At 47.7% G+C, this 17,497-nt stretch overlaps 8 protein-coding genes across 8 annotated transcripts; 4 read left to right on the top strand and 4 right to left on the bottom strand.

Moving 5' to 3' along the window:
* Positions 1-2,486: 2,486 nt before the first annotated feature.
* MTO1 (Mitochondrial translation optimization protein) lies at positions 2,487-4,671 on the bottom strand (the record flags this gene model as incomplete). Its single annotated transcript, XM_031147256.1, has 3 exons — positions 2,487-4,148; positions 4,223-4,487; positions 4,547-4,671. 3 exons carry the CDS (start codon positions 4,669-4,671, stop codon positions 2,487-2,489), a joined length of 2,052 nt encoding a protein of 683 aa, XP_031007784.1.
* Positions 4,672-7,202: 2,531 nt separating this feature from the next.
* On the bottom strand, positions 7,203-8,732 carry LHYA1_G002278 (uncharacterized protein; the record flags this gene model as incomplete). The annotated part of the gene is made up of 1 exon (XM_031147255.1): positions 7,203-8,732. One exon carries the CDS (start codon positions 8,730-8,732, stop codon positions 7,203-7,205), a length of 1,530 nt encoding a protein of 509 aa, XP_031007785.1.
* Positions 8,733-9,534: 802 nt separating this feature from the next.
* Rbx1 (E3 ubiquitin-protein ligase) lies at positions 9,535-10,065 on the top strand (the record flags this gene model as incomplete). Its single annotated transcript, XM_031147254.1, has 4 exons — positions 9,535-9,663; positions 9,720-9,798; positions 9,849-9,919; positions 9,967-10,065. The coding sequence occupies 4 exons, from the start codon at positions 9,535-9,537 to the stop codon at positions 10,063-10,065; spliced, it is 378 nt and encodes a 125-aa protein (XP_031007788.1).
* A 288-nt stretch (positions 10,066-10,353) lies between these two features.
* On the bottom strand, positions 10,354-10,765 carry SPCS1 (Signal peptidase complex subunit; the record flags this gene model as incomplete). Its single annotated transcript, XM_031147253.1, has 3 exons — positions 10,354-10,554; positions 10,605-10,664; positions 10,715-10,765. The coding sequence occupies 3 exons, from the start codon at positions 10,763-10,765 to the stop codon at positions 10,354-10,356; spliced, it is 312 nt and encodes a 103-aa protein (XP_031007789.1).
* Positions 10,766-12,237: 1,472 nt separating this feature from the next.
* Positions 12,238-14,215, top strand: pi066 (putative metal ion transporter; the record flags this gene model as incomplete). The annotated part of the gene is made up of 2 exons (XM_031147252.1): positions 12,238-13,586; positions 13,636-14,215. 2 exons carry the CDS (start codon positions 12,238-12,240, stop codon positions 14,213-14,215), a joined length of 1,929 nt encoding a protein of 642 aa, XP_031007786.1.
* A 551-nt stretch (positions 14,216-14,766) lies between these two features.
* Positions 14,767-15,213, top strand: TIM8 (Mitochondrial import inner membrane translocase subunit; the record flags this gene model as incomplete). Its single annotated transcript, XM_031147251.1, has 2 exons — positions 14,767-14,887; positions 15,044-15,213. 2 exons carry the CDS (start codon positions 14,767-14,769, stop codon positions 15,211-15,213), a joined length of 291 nt encoding a protein of 96 aa, XP_031007787.1.
* Positions 15,214-15,583: 370 nt separating this feature from the next.
* RL25 (60S ribosomal protein) lies at positions 15,584-16,358 on the bottom strand (the record flags this gene model as incomplete). The annotated part of the gene is made up of 4 exons (XM_031147250.1): positions 15,584-15,671; positions 15,724-16,016; positions 16,073-16,137; positions 16,334-16,358. The coding sequence occupies 4 exons, from the start codon at positions 16,356-16,358 to the stop codon at positions 15,584-15,586; spliced, it is 471 nt and encodes a 156-aa protein (XP_031007792.1).
* Positions 16,359-16,565: 207 nt separating this feature from the next.
* On the top strand, positions 16,566-17,435 carry SPAC630.10 (25S rRNA adenine-N(1) methyltransferase; the record flags this gene model as incomplete). The annotated part of the gene is made up of 1 exon (XM_031147249.1): positions 16,566-17,435. One exon carries the CDS (start codon positions 16,566-16,568, stop codon positions 17,433-17,435), a length of 870 nt encoding a protein of 289 aa, XP_031007793.1.
* Between the last annotated feature and the right edge of the window lie 62 nt (positions 17,436-17,497).

The raw sequence follows: 17,497 nt of genomic DNA, 5'->3' as shown, positions 1-17,497 counted from the left end.
TTTGCATGCATTGTATACTAAAAACAAATTGTAATTACACAACAAGCCTTTGACATTGGGATGCCTTTTCCCTGTCTAACAATGAGATCTTTCCTCCGCAACCACAAATCCAAAGTACTGCATATTCTCTGGGCATATCTTGCCATACTGAAGCCCTGACAGAACAAGACATCAGATCCATTACAACCATAGCTGTAGACAGCCATAAGTAGAGGAAACTGACCTATTAATCCAATCCATCCATTAACGTATCATAACATTGCTCCGCTCGTTTCACATTACCAGGTCGGAGTTGCATAGCCTGGTATATTTGGTACAAGTTCTGCTAGTGGATTTGGTCATCTGGAGCGTAGGGGTTGCTATCCGGCAAATCAAGGGTCAATGTTCAAAGTCCATAAAATCTGGGATAAGAGGCATCTGAGGTGCCATGTGTCGGACCTGGTTGATGAGAAGTCTGAGCTTGAGGAGGCATCGCAGTGCTCATGTCATACTGTTGTAGGAATTGACCGTTCGACATTTGTAGGACATGTGAACGCATCGAGTAATTCGGAACCGGGTAACCATGAGTAGCCGGAGCCAGATTCTGGTATTGTTGGCCATGATTGGGAGGAGGCATTGGAGCGGCAAACGTTTGTTGAACTTGATTGTTCCACGTTTGAGGGGCATATCCAGCCATCGAGTGATTCGGAATCGGGTGACCATGAGTAGCTAGGGCCAGTCCCTGGTATTGTTGACCATAATTGGGAGGAGGCGTCGCAGCCGGCGTGGGGGGATACATTTGATGGCCATTCATCATTGGCATGCCATGTCTAGACATCGAATAATTCGGAAAATGCTGAGCCTGAGCAGCATCCACAGGGAACCCTCCAGGATTAAGGTAATTATAATTGGAGGGCTGGAGGGGTACCATGCTTGCCATTGTCTGCTGCTGTTGAGAATAGTATGGCGGGGATTGCATCAAACGCGCCGCAGGCTTCTGTTCGGGAGAAACGGTACACCTTGAACCATTCAGCACTTCGTCGCTGGCATTTATTTGTTGAGTAGTGGGTTTGAAACCTCTGCTGCGAACATCATCATTGTGCTTTCCATTCAATACGGCGTAACGCGATGGACGCCCCTGAACGCAAGTGTCAGTGTAAACAATGCTTCATTTTGGAGATTCACACTTACAGGGGGTGAGATCTTTTGTCTCTTTCTCCTGGACGTGCTTAATGGCTGGCTGGGGGGAGTGTTTGATCCTTTACTGCAGGAAGGACTTATTGGCATCTTGTGGGAACATGCCATCAGAGGAGTTTCCTCTAGCTTTTTGTCGACCCCATTGATAGCTGGGGGTAGAACGCCGTATAAGGATTTGTTATTCCCATTCCCTCGTTCCATTCCAGTCCCACCAATCGCAGGTTCCCCTTTTCGACCTTTCAAATCAGTCTTGCCTTGGGAAGGGGCTGAACCGCAGATCGGGGGTATCTCTCCAGCAGATAATCCGTTATCCTGATGTTTTGTGTTGTTTCTTGAAAAAGGTCCCAGGGTTTTTGTGTTGCATGAGACATTGGTGTGGAGAGTGTTCGAGATAGAATTCGAGTGGTTGGGATATGCTGCTGCAATTGGAAGCTGTTGGATTGGGCCACTGCCTGGTGTGCTGGGGTGATAGATACTAGACAGTTGTTGTATTGACATAAATTTCAGGGCAGAGCGCTGTGCGTCAAATGTAGGGCCATTTATATGTCCGAGTAGTGACCATGCTTTGATATAAGGCGGTAGGTCCCCCCCATCGATGATCATCTTAACTGCATTGACTAAAAGCAAAGCAGCTCATTAGCCGTCAACTTTGCCGTGGAGGGTTCAAAAATTACTTACCACATAATCCATCGCGAACAGACATATCAAACGGCGTACAAACATGGAAGTTATCCAGAAGCTTTCTGGCGTTATGTGTGATCTCTGCATCGGTGGAGGTAATCATATCACGGAGTAGCGATATGTCTTCTATTTTGATGTTAGCGGGCATCACTCGGTACAGCACAAGGTTTCCTTACGTGCGCAGTACATGTGGGTGTAGCCCAAGTTAGTCAAGACCGTGTTTGACATTATATCGGGTCTGGAAAATGATTTCGTCGAGGGGGAAGGACTTTGATCGTTGAAGAATTGTAGTGTGCGCGCGAGAGGAACTTATCACTGTGTCAGCCAATTACTGGGTATGGATGATGAAAGTTGACCTACGATCTTCGTCAAAGAGTGAGTGGGACATATATTTTTGGACCGCGCGGTCGTCGAATCTTGATCGTAACTGTTTTCGTCTTGTTGTCACAGCTATAGCTGTTTTTTGTGCCACTGACTATGTCTTGATGTGAATTCTTCACTTGTGTGCAATTTTTGGGGTGCTCAAAAATGTAATGTAGACGATATTGGGTGGGACAAGGTCTCCCGTGACTTGAATTATGTATTGTACAAATGTGCGAGGCGCCAAGGGGACTAACTTAACACGAATATCAGGGGTAGCCACCATGCTCGAGTAGGGCCCCTTCTCTACTCGACACCGCTAATTTTAACCCTCGATTTCTCATCTGACTATACGCCAACAGTTTGACAAGTCCAGAAGGTGTCATGCCTTCGATGCGCCGCGCCTGCCCAACAGATTCCGGTCTGGTAGCTTGGAGAACTGACTTCTCATGCATCGAAAGCCCATGCACTTGGTCATACTCCAAGTCTACTGGTAATTTCAGATTCTCATCTTTCTGAAATGATCTCATAGATGCTGTCTGCTGAGCAATGTACGGTGCGTACACTGCCTCGATCCCAACTCGATTTTGAATATTGGGCGAGTACTGCGAGACTTCTGGAATAACTCTTTCCATATCTGGAACAGTGGCGCCAGCGATCCGCAGAACTTCAAAGGCTGTTCGCCGTGTTGCATCGCTACCGACTTTGAACCCATGCTTGATCCAATTAGGCGGAGATATATATTTTGCTTGTAGGACAGCTTTGAGGCCGTCCATTTGGGAGACTTGGTCTTGGAAGTTGGACCACCGTCTATCTCCAACGACACCAGCCTCTCTCCCCTTCGCAGTCAGCCGCAGATCGGCATTGTCTGCTCTGGCACTCATTCTGTACTCGCTCCGTGACGTGAACATGCGATATGGCTCCGATACACCTTTGGTGATCAAATCATCTATCATAATTCCAATGTATCCATCGCTGCGAGACAGCACCATTGGAGGCTGCGAGCGTGATGCCAATCCTGCATTGATTCCAGCAATGATGCCCTGGGCCGCGGCTTCCTCATACCCAGTAGTGCCATTTATCTGGCCTGCTAAGAACAACCCGCGAATTGCCTTTGTCTCCAAGCTTGCTTTTAGACTCCGAGGGTCGACATAGTCGTACTCTACCCCATAACCAGCCTGCAGCATAGTGACATTTTCAAGACCTTTGACTGTCCTTAATAACTGCTCCTGTGCATCGGCTGGGATAGTCATGGAGATTCCATTGGGGTAGATGACATTGCTGTCGAAGCCTTCGGGCTCAAGCCAGATGATATGCCTTTCCTTATCGGAGAACCTGATGATTTTGGATTCTAGCGACGGGCAGTATCTGGGTCCTTTGACAGTTTCTCGGATGTGGATGGATTTATCGAGGTTGGCGCGGACCACGTCATGCGAAGCCGCATTGGTGTAGGTAGCATAGCAAAGTAGTTGATCTTTGACGGCCACTGTATCATTGAGATAGCTGAAAGGTGTAGGCGGATCATCACCGTGTTGAGCCTCAAGTGATGTGAAGTCAATGCTATTTTTGGCTAGACGAGGGGGGGTACCGGTCTTCAATCTACCAAGTTGAAAGCCAGCATCTTTCAAGGATTTACTTAAACCAAAGGTAGCAGCCTCCCCCATACGTCCGGCGGGATAACACTCAAGGCCAATATGAATTTCACCACCGAGAAATGTTCCAGTAGTTATCACAACTTGGTTAGTTGGTATTATCTCGCCCGATTCCAGACGTACGCCAGTGATCTTCCCCTTATTAGCAGGGCTATCATTATCTGGTGTAACAATGATATCCGCCACACTACCCGGCACAATTGACAAATTGGGATAGCTCTCTAATTCCTCCCTCATAAACTGCTTGTAAAGAGACCTATCAATTTGTGCCCGGGGACCCTATTAGGTATTAGCGTCATTGTGGTTTTGGCAGAGACTAGTTGGTGCAATGTATAAATAGGGGTGGCACTCACCCAGACGGCAGGACCTTTCTTCTTATTCAAAACCTTAAATTGAACACCAGCCTTGTCGATGATTCTCCCCGCAACACCATCAAGCGCATCAACCTCCCTCAGCATAGTTCCCTTCCCTATGCCACCGAAACTCGGGTTGCAAGAGCATACCCCTATGTTATCAAGCTTCGGAGTGATGAGTGCCGTCCTCGCGCCCGACCGCGCAGCGCCAGCGCATGCCTCGGAACCAGCATGGCCCCCACCAATAACGACGACATCGTATGGCCTAACGTGAAGAATCAGAGTCTGAGGAAGAAGTAGGCATTTCGAGGAGAGGAGGCGTACCGGAGGCCTTCAGCGACGTCAGCAAAGCCTCTTCGCTGTTGCGGGAGGCATCGAGACTGTGCCCTGTGAGACTGTGCGGCGCGAGACCATGAGATATGCCTGCCAGGTACTAATGCTCTGCTCATATTTGCATGGTGAAATTGGACGTTCGAAGACTCGTTGCAAGTGCAATACGGTTGTCGTCAGATGTCGACAATCGTTACGCGAGATGTTTTTTTGGCGAGAGCGCGGCTAGTGCTACAGGGGGGCGTTCGGGTGGCTTTCAGAGGGTTAGACCGCCAAGCAGCGGGGGTCAGAAGCGAGGGAATAGGGGGGAGAGGTCATTCTGACAGAAGAGAGACGAGAGAGCTTGGAATGTACGAATGAGCGGCTGCTGGGGGTTAAGAGTTGTATAAGAACTTTCTCATGTCTCTTTTTTACAAATCATTTACTGATTTTTGTCATGATTAGCTTCCGTCGTGTTGGGGTTACTAGTCTCTAGATCTGGTCTTGGGTTGATCAGTGAGTTTAGCATGTTGGTATATGTTGGTTGATATCCTATGATACAAACCCTGTCACTCCTTTCAGAAGGTCTTATTCTCTCTTTCATATCTATACTACTTCCTCATCGAATAGAATATTTCTAGCCTAGCTAGAGGGGGGTTATCCTACACGAAAGAGGACAAAATCAGTGTATTGCTTCAGATATCAGATCAAGATTTGAATTTAGTACCCGTTTTAGGCACCCGGGAACTGCAGCGATTATGTTACGAGTCATGGGATATTGAACGAGTCCTTCCCAAGTCCGGAAAGGGAACCCTGAAGAAAATCTACAACGCATATCTAGAGATGGCGAAATGAGAGCTCCCCAGGAGCTAGCCCGTCAAAGGATTGAAAGTCCTTTTAAATGGCATTCTAGCTCGCCCTCGGCCGCTCCCATTTGGAAGCATTGGGCATGTCTCATCCAATGCTTGAAACATTTACGAATATATCTGACGCGGTATGGTGGGACGGCCTTCCAAAGCGCGAAGCGGTCCTGCGGAGAATATCGGAGCATTGCCTGAGTACGAGCTCTTATATTACCTCACCTTTTTCTTAAGTCTGACAGCCTTACCCGAATTATACACATAGATATATAGTCCGCACCACTCAGATAACTTAAATTTGAGTGTTGTAGGGTCACTTTAAAATTGATTTATTCTTTGAATTTAGAAGATCTATACTAAAATAAAGAGCTAATCAGATCTATTGGCACCTCTCATTTGGAAGCGTTGGCATGCCTTATATAATGCTTGGAACGTTTATAAATTTATCTGATGCAATATAATAATATAAGACAGGCTTCCAAAGCACGAATCGGCTCCGTGGGAAAGTAACACTTCTGGATTTTATGGATATGTTAATAACCTGTATCACGGTGGCAGAGTATTCAGAGACTCCAGGTCGGTTCATAGCCGTTAGAATACTCAAAGAACATTGGGAACCGCGTTCTAGAAGGACTAAGGTACCCCCCGAGGAGCGGGAGGGAGTGGCGGTCATCACTCCTGGTTGAATTAGTAGCATTGGTATTCGGCTAACAGTAAAGGCAGTCTCTAGATCAAAAAGACCGTACTACTTTAAGAGCAAGTAAATCATATCAGCGAATAGTAGTTGCGGACTTCGACATGCTTCCGCGAAAACTATTCAAGGCAGCTAGCCGCAAGTGAGTCACGAGGGGGGAAAGAAGATTCATAGATGAAAACTTAAGAAGAGCCGTTATGTATCTTAATTATGAAGTAAGACCCTTCCTAAGACTCTAAAACCAGCACGCAGTTCGATTTTCGAAGGAACAGAGCTCAAATTTTGATGTGTGTGGACTAAAAGACGGATCACGGGCTTTAGTATGCGCGGTAACAAGTCAGCTGAGAACAGCACGGGGAGTAAGGGCCTATTTGGTTCTTTTTGGGGTCAAAAACGTATTGCTTAAAACCCCCAAGAAATGTGGGTATTTTGGCGGGTTTTCACTTAATAAATCAGTGTGGTATTTAGCTTGGATTTCTGCGAATTTATTCACGTAATGCATGACCATTTTTGACCCAAGTCGTGTTTGGCAAAAAGTATCTGGGACCATGAAAACCAACTATTTTTACCAAAAAAAGTGAACCAAACAGGCCCCAAGAGCCAAGTCTTGTGGCTGCTTTGGAAGCAGAGAACCAAGCTTTACGTAGAGCTTTACGTAGAGCAGACTATGGGGTAATTGTATGTATTAATCCAACCAGGTTATATGTCTCGTAAGGCTGATCAGAACTACACCATGTTTGCTTCCACTTTTCTATAGCTCCTGCGATTGGCATGCAGCCCACAGAAACGCGAATATAAGCCTATAGCTTGCTTCTCCGCTTACTAGAACAAAAGAAATGGTTGCAGAATGTGCTGTGAGGTGCCAAAGACGATACAAAAGAAACCGCCGTAGCCATCAAGCACCAAAAAAATATAGTAGTGGGTATCAAACTTCCCATAATGCCATGCTTCTCCAAGCTAAGCCTAGCCCAACCCAAATATACCATAGACAAGAAATTCGTGAGCCAAAGAAGAAAATCAAAACGTCGTAGATCCCCAAGTCGTCGCTGCCAAACAAACAGCCAAGACCGTAACGCCGTCGTTGTCACAAAGCTCATGACGTTAAAATCGTCGTATTTCAAGATCTCATAACGCCGTGATTCATGCCAGCCATGGGTGGAACCCTGCCACCAGCATAATTTGGCATAGCTGTTGTGACCGTGACGCTAGAGTCTGTAGCGCCCGAGTGCCTAGCCGAGTCTAACTTCAATATCTTGCGAAGACTATCTTCAATGCCTTGGAGGTCTGCGCCTCTATTACCAGATGAAACGCCATATGGGGATGTAGGAGAAGGAGAAGCATTTTGCGACATGAATCTTGCTGTAAGATCGTTTTGGTTCGAGGGAGAAAGATGTCCATTCATTCTAGATGTAGTAGGTGAATTATCATAGAAGAAGTTGCGATCGGGAGTTCGGGTGGGTGTCTTTGTAGGTGTCACCTCTTGGCGAAGACCAGATGAGCGTCCCAATGGTCTGGGGCGATTGCTTGTGCCGTTTGCATTGTGGTTGAAAACATGCCCATTTTGTTGAGGGCGTGATGATGATACAGGACTCGTCTTCGCGCTATTCGAGGTAAATTGAGATGAGGGAGAGAAAGATCCATTCACGCCACTTCCATTTGTGGTAGGTGGCGACAGAGTGTGACCAGAGAAAAGATATGCTTTGAGAGCTTCAGAGCGATCTACATGTTGCTGTGGAACCTCACGAGTGGGGGTGGTGCCGGATCTGGCAGCATTGATCCTCTCAGCATAAGGTGTAGAAAATGCAGGGCCGAATGGTGTTCCTGGGCTGGTAGGGCCATCCAATTCCATAGCAAACATGCCACTACCTGAGGATTTGGAAGTATGTCCTTGACGAGTCCGGTTTTGACTGTTGGGAGCTGGTGGAGTCTGTGCATTTCGAGAGGCTCCTGGAGGCTGGAAAGGTCCGGCAGCGGCGCCTGTTGTGTTGTTTGAGCTAACACTTCGAGCTCTAGCCTTCTCTTCCCTGTCTGCCTTGAAGAAGAAATCCAGAGGTGACTCTTCTCGCTGGTATTGTTTTACTGAACTGGCTTCTGGTATAGGAGGTGATGGGCTTTGCTTCGTCGAAGGAGCCTCTTGTACGGATCTGAGTCCTTTCAATCCAGGAGAGTCGGGAACAGATTTCGAATAGAAACTCGGAATAGGGAGCGCAGATGGGGCTGGCGATGCATGAAAGGTTGCACCAGCATACGCAGCAGTAGATGGTGTGCTTATTGGCTTTGCGGATGATGGCATGCCCGCGGATTGCGCTCTCGTTAGGGGTGGAGTACTCCTGTCATTTCCTTTGACGGCAGGCGAGCTCGTCACATTTCTCGGGCGGTTCTTGCCTCTAGTCTTTTGTTTCGAGCCGCTTTCATGAGTGTTCGAGTTGGTATTGTGGGAACCATTGCGGTTGTCCCTCCGAGGGGTCCGGGGTGGAGTGGAGGGCTGTGCGGGGTAGCTCATGTCGATGTGTGTATTCTGCGCATGCGCTTGGAGATTCAAATGGTGAGGATTGTGAGGATTCTGTGGTGGGGTATTGCCGGAGGAGACGGCGGCAGCGCTTCGAGTATGGCGATGTCTCTTCTGGGTGATGTCTTCTGAAGACATAGCGTCCTTGGCTTATAAATAAGCAGCCGTAGTAGGAGCACAAGATAACAACAAGTAAAGCAAAGGTGAATAGCGCTCAAGCGACAAGATAAGGTAGGTAGGTATGTACGGTCGAGGTGGGGTGGAGGATTGGTGATGCCCACGGTGAAATCTAGTGGCAAGGCGGAGGTGTGTCACTCGAGGCGAGGCGAGGCGCGTCGCAAAAGCAGTTCTTTCTATTGTTGGTGTATGCGAGATCGATAGATGAGAGTGTTCTGTTCATTGTTCTGTGTCGGGTGGAAGAAGGAGGGGTTTGGGTGTTGATTGGAATACAACAGAGACGAAAATGGAGGTGGAGGTGGAGATGGAGATGAAGATGAATGGGACGGATGGGGTATAAAGAAGAGGGCTGAACTTAGTCGTTCAGTCCAAACAACAAAAGGGGAAAGCATCATTTCAGTGGGGCTCTGGTGGGCTGAGCGGCGGTGAATATGGTGACCGGCCCACTGGGGCTTTGCAATAACGCACTGTATCGTCCACCGTATATAATCATACCTCAGGTGCTTCGCCCGAAGCTAGCTCAAAGGCAACAAACAATTCATTATTGTGTTGTAGAGCGAGGACGTCAGGTCTTAAGCCTTCTTTCCAAACAACCAACACCGCCTCGACTCTCGTCTTCTTATACCACCCAGAACCGACCAACTTGAAGTCCCTTCACAAGAACAGGAACCCATCCGAACCCAGATCTCTTCTGGTGCCTGGAGCTACCCCTCCATCTACGCCTCCATCCACCTTCTCTCTACTCTCTCAACAACATATCACCATGGCGGACGTGGACATGACAGATGCTCCTTCTGGATCGTCTGCAGCAGTAAGGAAAACTGTTGGCAAATCTAAAGCTGGCGCATCCGAGGGCGGCGTTGATGGCAAGAAGCGCTTTGAGGTGAAGAAGGTATGCGACAAGTAGCCTGGAGCTTTGCTGCGTACGAAGTTATTGACTTTTGTTAGTGGAACGCAGTGGCTTTATGGGCCTGGGATATTGTCGTTGATAACTGTGCTATCTGCCGAAACCACATCATGGATCTTTGTATGGACAATGGGCCATTCCACGGCAGCAGGTTCACTAACGTCATTCAGGCATCGAATGTCAAGCCAACCAAGCTTCTGCAACTAGTGAGGAATGTACTGTCGCATGGGGTATCTGCAACGTGAGTATTTGGAGAACCCGCTTCAGCTCAAACTGACTTTTGCATAGCACGCCTTCCATTTCCACTGCATCTCACGTTGGTTAAAGACACGTCAAGTCTGCCCTCTCGACAACAGAGACTGGGAGTTTCAGAAGTATGGTCGCTAAACCCCTACAAACAAGGATTCTACGGCATTGATGAGATATGAGCATGAATATGAACTGAGAAATGGAGGTGGCCCTTGAGCAACGACATTACATCCCATAAGTGCGTTTAGTCGTTAGCTGGAGCACAGGGCGCATGGAAGATACTCCTACGTGACGGCGTTCACCTGGACATAGATATTGAAGGCAAAGCCCCTTCCGACGCGTTTTCTGAATGAAAGATACATTTCTCTCTGTAACTCTTCTCCACGCAAGTCCGTAACGCCTGTAATTATGCTGCAATTTTGACCATCATGCTATCACCTGGCCATCCATCATGATTCCTTGCGACTTTTTCTCAACCCCTCCAACAGGTAACCACCTAACGGGGTGTCTGTTCAAGAACGGCCATGGTGGTACAATAAGGGCCAGCGTGAGAGCAGTTCCACCCAAGCCAAGGTAAAGCGCGAGTTTGATGTCCTGGTTAATGAATCCGACAACGAAAGAGATGACCTATATAGTTGTCAGTCTCTGGGTTCAACATGGACGATGTGCGGTCGTACTCCTACTGCTGCAAGCAGAATTGTGGCCAATAGTTCCGCTAACTCCTGCCCCTTGAAGTCCTTCTTAAAGTTAGCCTTTTGGTTGAATAGGCACAAAGTTTGCAACTAACAATTTGACCCTCTGCAGCCTCTCGTACTTGGTCCAACAATTGGTCTGCCATGATTCGAATGCGGTGTTGGAGAGATGTGGATATGGACGGTCTGAGAGGAACTCACTTGGTCGTCGCGAGGTGGCCTTTCGTTCCTACACGTGATGAGGCTATGATTGCCATTCGCGGACAAGTTATAAGGCTCCAAAGCTTCAAAAAATGAACTGTCGGTGATGCATCGTTTCCCAACCACTATTCTTATCTAATGCACATCGTATCTAACTCGGTATGAATCGTGAATAATATATGCCGCATGATATACTTGACGCTGTTGTAGCTCGGCTTAATACGCCTTTGTACCTCCGTACTGCCCTCTATTGGTGGACTGATATCCAGGTAGGGGTTCTCTTTACCTCACCCTTTAAGATATCAAACGGGTAAAAAGTGTTATCGCCACCTCGAGCGATTCTACGGAGAAAGCATGTCCTCGGACGGGGAAAAGAAGCTCGTATTCCTCTTGTTGGGCATCAGAATCAGGAGATTGTACTGTACTTAGGTAGTTAGATAATGAAAGAGAGCAAGGCTGTCGCTGTCTGTCACCCCCCCTGGCGTGTTTTGAAATACTTGTTTGTGAGTGGCCCACCTACCTACCTGCTTGGGCACGGCTCGGCCTGTCAAAAGCTTGGCCGGCTGGCTGGCACTGGGCTGGGCTGGGCTTGAATTTCTATTTCTCGCCTCCCCTCCCTTCCTTCTTCCTAACCAACCGCTACGGTTTCAACCTCAATCCCAATTCTCAACAACACAAATTCATTCCCTCACCAGACTCAAAGCAACCTTGATCGCTCTCGAGAAAACACAGTAATTGCCCGCTCACCGCGTTTGCGTGTTTAGGGACCAGACTCTGATCTCGTTGACTAACGTCATCCGTAACCCACCTCCACCCAAAAGAAAAGAAAACTCTGTGCCAACTTGTCGTCGCTTTCCACCTTTACAAACCTCGCAATCCACCAAAACACCACCATACATACCCCTCACGATAGAGACTCCTCGATAGACTGCTGTCACGAAAACCCTTTTCCTACGAAAAACACCCAGACGACCGATTCCTCGACCTCATCGCCTCGGCGGCCCTTAACATAACAACCACCAAATTGGCGGGACTCGTATTTCACCAGTTCTCTCTTATCCGTCCGCTTCTCGGCCCACGGAGCTGGGCCTACTGCGGAGGTGACAAGAAACCTCCATAATTGGCCTTGGCAAGTCGAACAAAAACTCAAATATAAATACAACAATACGACCCTTGGGGTAGGAGCTGGGTGGATCAGCTACTCTCAGAAGAGCTGTACAGGGACAACCTGTGCAAAACCTTCTATCAAATTGACGCCGACACGCAGTGGGCGCTCGGTGCGACCCACTTTCGAAAACTGAAGGGCGCTCTGATTTACACGTTAATACTTGGTTAGCTATTCGCTGTGTTACCTTTCATATTTTCCAAGTCTAACAGTTTTAGGCCACAAAAAACCATTGCAGACATAACTAGCACAATGTCCGACCACGAAGATACCTTCAACACTGGCTACAGTACGCCTGTTCCAGAACTCGACGATCACCGACACCAGTCTCACTCTAAACAAAAGCCGAGATCTCGCCGTGGTACTGCTGAGACCATGCATAGTGTTAATCCCCAGAGCCCTGACTTGTCCATGGTCAATCATAGCCTCCTTCAGGTCACGGCTCGAGACTTCGAAGAGGCTCTCGTCGACGAGGAAGCTGGAGGTGTTTCTCCTCTCCACGGCCGAGCAGGTGCTCATGACAGGAGCCGCCGAGGAACCGTAACCACTATTGATCCTAGATCAGAGTCGCCACCGAACTCAGTCAAAGCCTTTGCTGATGCCCGGCGCCGCGAGCGTGAGCCTTCAACATGTGAATCCCATGCGCCAAGACCTCGCGCAGAGACTCTTGTTAGTGCAGAGCATGTGCTCCATCGAACCCATTCTGCTTCTGGCGGTAGCATGCGAAGCCATCGGAGCCTTCGAAGCAGACGCTATACAAATGACAATGACGCTCAGAGTTTCGCAGAGTCCGTCAAGTCTGAAGCCGAAGAAGATGTCTGTTTTCCTCTGCATACAACTGGGAATAAGGATAGTCTCCAGATTGATTTCGAGGAACTGGAGGAGTTCATTGCCGAGGAAGAGAACCGTGAAAGAACGCCACCCAAAGGTCAGCCTCAAGCCCGTATTTTCCATGATCTTCGAGCTTCCTCAAAAGTTGGTGGTCATCAAACTGTAATAATGGCCAATGGCGATATGGTTGAGGTCCCCTCACTCGAGACTCCGTCCATGGATGAGAAACATGCCGAAAACTCAAGCCTTGCTGAGTCAATCAAGCAACAGCAAGGTCTCGATGTCAATCGCTTTGAGTTCTTCTCTTCCCAGCAAGAGTCCACCATTCATGCAGCCGAATTCGGCGATCTTATCCTACCAGGGGAAGATCTCCGCACTCTGTTCTCGCTCCCTCAGGGAGAAAGAGGAGAGGAAGGTGAGGGTGTCTGGTGGTTGAACATGAACAACCCTACAGAAGAAGAAATCCGAGCGATCTGCAAGGCATTCGGTGTCCACCCGCTTACTATTGAGGATATTGGCACCCAGGAGGCTCGTGAGAAGATTGAGCTTTTCTCCTCCTACTACTTCGCGTGTTTCCGATCTTTCAATGTGGTAGAAGTCGACGATGGACAAGAATATGAGCCTCACAATATCTACGTGGTTGTGTTTCGTGAGGGTACCTTGAGCTTCAGCTTCTCTCAAAATACTCATGCTGCTCGTGTTCGGAAGAGGATCACGGCACTGAAGGATTATGTTGCTCTGAGTAGTGACTGGATTTGCTATGCGTTGATGTAAGTTACTTCCCCATGAACATTTTTACGGATACTAATAATTGAATAGTGATGATATTGTTGATTCTTTCGCACCCATTATTCACATGCTTGATCACGAGACAGACTCAATTGAAGATGCAGTATTCGTCTCCCGAGACAACGATATGTATACATTCCTAAGAAAGATTGGAATGGTTCGCAAGAACGTCATGGGTCTTATGAAGCTTCTCGGTGGCAAAGCAGATGTTCTCAGGGGCTTCACCAAGCGCTGCAATGCGAATTACAAGGTCACTCCTCGCATGGACATTGGACTCTATCTAGGCGATATCCAGGATCACGTCGTTACAATGATGACGAGTTTGGGACACTTTGAAAAGATGCTTTCTCGATCCCATAGCAATTACCTCGCCCAGCTTTCAATCGACAACCTCACCCAAGGAAACAGAGCCAATAAAGTTCTCAGTCAGATCACTCTGATCGCATCTGTTCTTGTTCCTCTCAACCTAGTCTGCGGTTTGTTCGGCATGAACGTTGCTGTTCCATGGAAGAACTCGGACAGTCTTGGCCCGTTCTTCGGAATCCTCGGCTTCTTGGCTCTTTTCTCGGCCGTCTCTTTGCTTCTTGCAAGACGTATGAGATATATCTAGATGGAAAGATTTGGTATGACTATATCGAGAGATGTTATAATATGGAAATTATATGTCGAAAGTCTAATTTACATTTTGGATTTTGCATTGCACTGCAGCTTGGCGTCTAGAGAAACTTGCTGGGGATCTTCGTGGATGTCTAGAGAATTTGCGGGCTATGATAGGAATGTCCTGATTTAGATTTTCGCTGTCTCATTAATTCCATAGATTTTAGACATAGAAAGTCCGTAGTGAATGAAAGAATATCAATCCCCATATTTGCTTCACTTCATAGTGACTCGCATTAATATCTACAGCTCCAGACTCCAGTAGTAATAATCAAAACAATTGAGAAGAAAAGCAAATGCAAGAACATGAAGTGAAATCAGGCAGGTATTGCTACCAACAATCATCACGTGTCACAATATCGGCATCATGCATGAAATTTCTCAAGCTCACCAAGCCAAGCTCTCTCCCCAAGCACAAGCACAAACAAAACTACAACCACAACTCACGACTCCCAACGCCACCATTCCCCAAACACCTTCAGACACACCCATCACAAAACAAACATGGACTCCCCTACCTCGTCTCTAGAGCAAAACGTCGACCTATCCAAGCTCAGCGACAAAGACAAGCAAGAACTACAGCAATTCGTCGTCAACGAATCGCAAAAAGCTCGGATCCAGCAAAGTGTGTCTCCTCTCCCATCTTCCCTTGACCTCTGCCCCATCCCATCATTCTTACACGCACCCCAATCCTTCTTATTTCTAGAAGCAATTGTTCGAGGGGGGGAACGGGCTTTCAAAAAGCAAATCATTTGCTGACTGATGATCGGATTGATTGTAGCTGTGCATAGTTTAACAGAGACGTGTTTTAAGAAATGCGTGACGGGTGCTATTCGCAGTGGGAAGTTGGACAAGGGCGAGGAAAGCTGTACGCAGAATTGCGTGGATCGGTTTTTGGATGCAAATTTTACGGTTATTAAGCATTTGGAGCAGATGAGGGGGGGTGCTTAGGATGGTATACTGTAGGGAGGGGATGGATGTGAGGAGAAGGGGTTGGGGCGAGGTGGAGGGAAGGAGGTGTATACTATGCCTGATGGAAGGGAGGCCTTGTATGAATATGGATGGATTTGGGATGATGGAGGGTATTCTACTCTACGGTCTGTACGACTAGCTTGTTCATTTTTGATAAAGGAGTGAATCACCATCAAGAGACGATTAGATTAGGAAGAAAATCAGGATGGGCAGCACTTTTTGTGCATTTTTGATTGGTATATCTCATTTACGCCTTGAATGCAAGTGAACCACGAATCCCGCTGGCAAATCCATAACCAGATCATAATCCCCCGTACATCCCATCATAATCTTGTCCCAAATCAGACACTTAGACGATGGCGAGCTTGGTGGCAGCGATATCGAGAGCGTCGACGTCTGGGGTCAGACGGGCAAAGGCCTTCTTGGATCCATCAGGTCTGTATTTTGTTAGCACTTGTTCCCTTGCAGCATAGTCCTTGTAAAGCGTACCGGATGAGGGTGTTGATCTTGACGGTGTCAATATCGTACAGCTTCTTCAACGCCTCCTTGATTTGTCTCTTGTTGGCCTTGATATCAACAATGAAGACCAAGGTGTTGTTCTCCTCAATCTTCTTCATCGCGCTCTCGGTGTTGAGAGGGTGGATGATGACCTTGTGCTCATCGAGGCGAGGTTGCGCGGGGACGGACTTGCGGAGGTACTTGGGGTTGCGGGAGAGTTGGAGGGTCTTAGGTTGGTGGAAGGTCGTCGAGGTGCGGACCTTGCGGACCTTCTGCGAGTGCGACTGGGGAAGATGTTAGCTATGTGGATTGTAGGGGAGTGAGAGGATTGAAAACTTACGCCCTTCAACGCAGACTTCGCAGCAGCGTTGGCTTGCTTGCCGGCCTTGCCCTTGGTGGCGGCACCTATTAACACTTACGCATCAGCAATCGCTCTTGATGAACTCGCAATATCTGCTGCTGCTGGTGCGCAAAAATTGACCCCATCTGGTCGAGGGTTCGGAAAGATTTCATTTTCGCAAAAATTCAAACTTGATCAGATCCTTCGAAACCATGGCGCTTCAATCGCAGCAGAGCATATTGGTTAGAAAGGGGATTGTACCTTTCTTTTGATCCTTTGGAGGCATGTCGATTGATTTTGTCGTGGGTTGTCGTGAAGGTGGTGGTGCCGTGGATTTGTCTTGGTCGAATATTCAAAACTTTTCAAAGTGCGGAAAGTCTAGCGCGATAGCTAAGCTATGGTCACGTGGAGAGCTCTTCTTTCGCTTTTTCTGCTAGCCGATTTGTTTCAACTTACAACGATACCACGACAACATGTATTTTCCTAGACGGATATGGCAACTAAAAATAAGAAGACCAAACTGAAATCCCTTTCTGCTGGTCGCCCTCCCACGGTCAAGACAAAACGTTCGATCTCCAGTAAAGCAACCAGAACTCTCATTCGAACGCATCACACCCTTGAGAAGCAGAGAACGAAAGCTCTTGCGGATGGCGATAATGTCACGGCTGAAGTTCTCAAGAAGAGAATTGAAGCACAGGGAGGTCTTGAGAACTATCAACGAGCCAGTCTCATTGGTCAGAGCAACGACCGGGGAGGAGATAGTTCAAGGATTCTCATGGACTGGCTAGCTCCATTGCTTCCAGCATTGAAGGAGCAAATTACGAATGGCCAACCTACTCGGATGTTGGAAATTGGAGCTTTAAGTGTCACAAATGCTTGTTCTAAAAGCCATCTGTTTGAAATTGAGAGAATCGATTTAAACAGCCAAGCCGAAGGGATCACGGAGCAGGATTTTATGGAACGGCCTCTTCCGCTTGACGAGAAGGAACAGTTTGATATTATTAGTCTCTCTCTGGTCCTCAACTATGTCCCAGATCCCGTGGGGAAGGGAGAAATGTTATTACGAATTCTCAAGTTTCTGAAGCCCAAGAAGTATCCTGAAGGTCTCGCAGAGTACTTGCCGAGTGTTTTCCTAGTTCTACCAGCTCCTTGCGTTACCAACTCGAGGTACATGGACGAGAAGAAAATGGAGGCTATTATGGAGGCTTTAGGATTCTTGTTGGTCAAGAAGAAACTCTCAAATAAGTTAGTGTATTACCTTTGGAGGCTACAGGCACCGACCACCAAACGAAGTCTTGGGTTCAAGAAAGAGGAGTTGAGGTCGGGGAAGACGAGGAACAATTTCGCTATCGTCCTCAGGTGACTTTGCAAGATGATTTCACCGCATATGGAAGCCAAGAGTATATTGTCGTGGGTATTTTTGGA

This window comes from Lachnellula hyalina (genome assembly GCF_007821495.1).
Source record: "Lachnellula hyalina strain CBS 185.66 chromosome Unknown contig00023, whole genome shotgun sequence".
Lineage (NCBI taxonomy): Eukaryota > Fungi > Ascomycota > Leotiomycetes > Helotiales > Lachnaceae > Lachnellula > Lachnellula hyalina.
The sequence above is the reverse complement of the archived record's forward strand: the minus strand, read 5'-3'. Positions and strand labels throughout refer to the sequence as shown.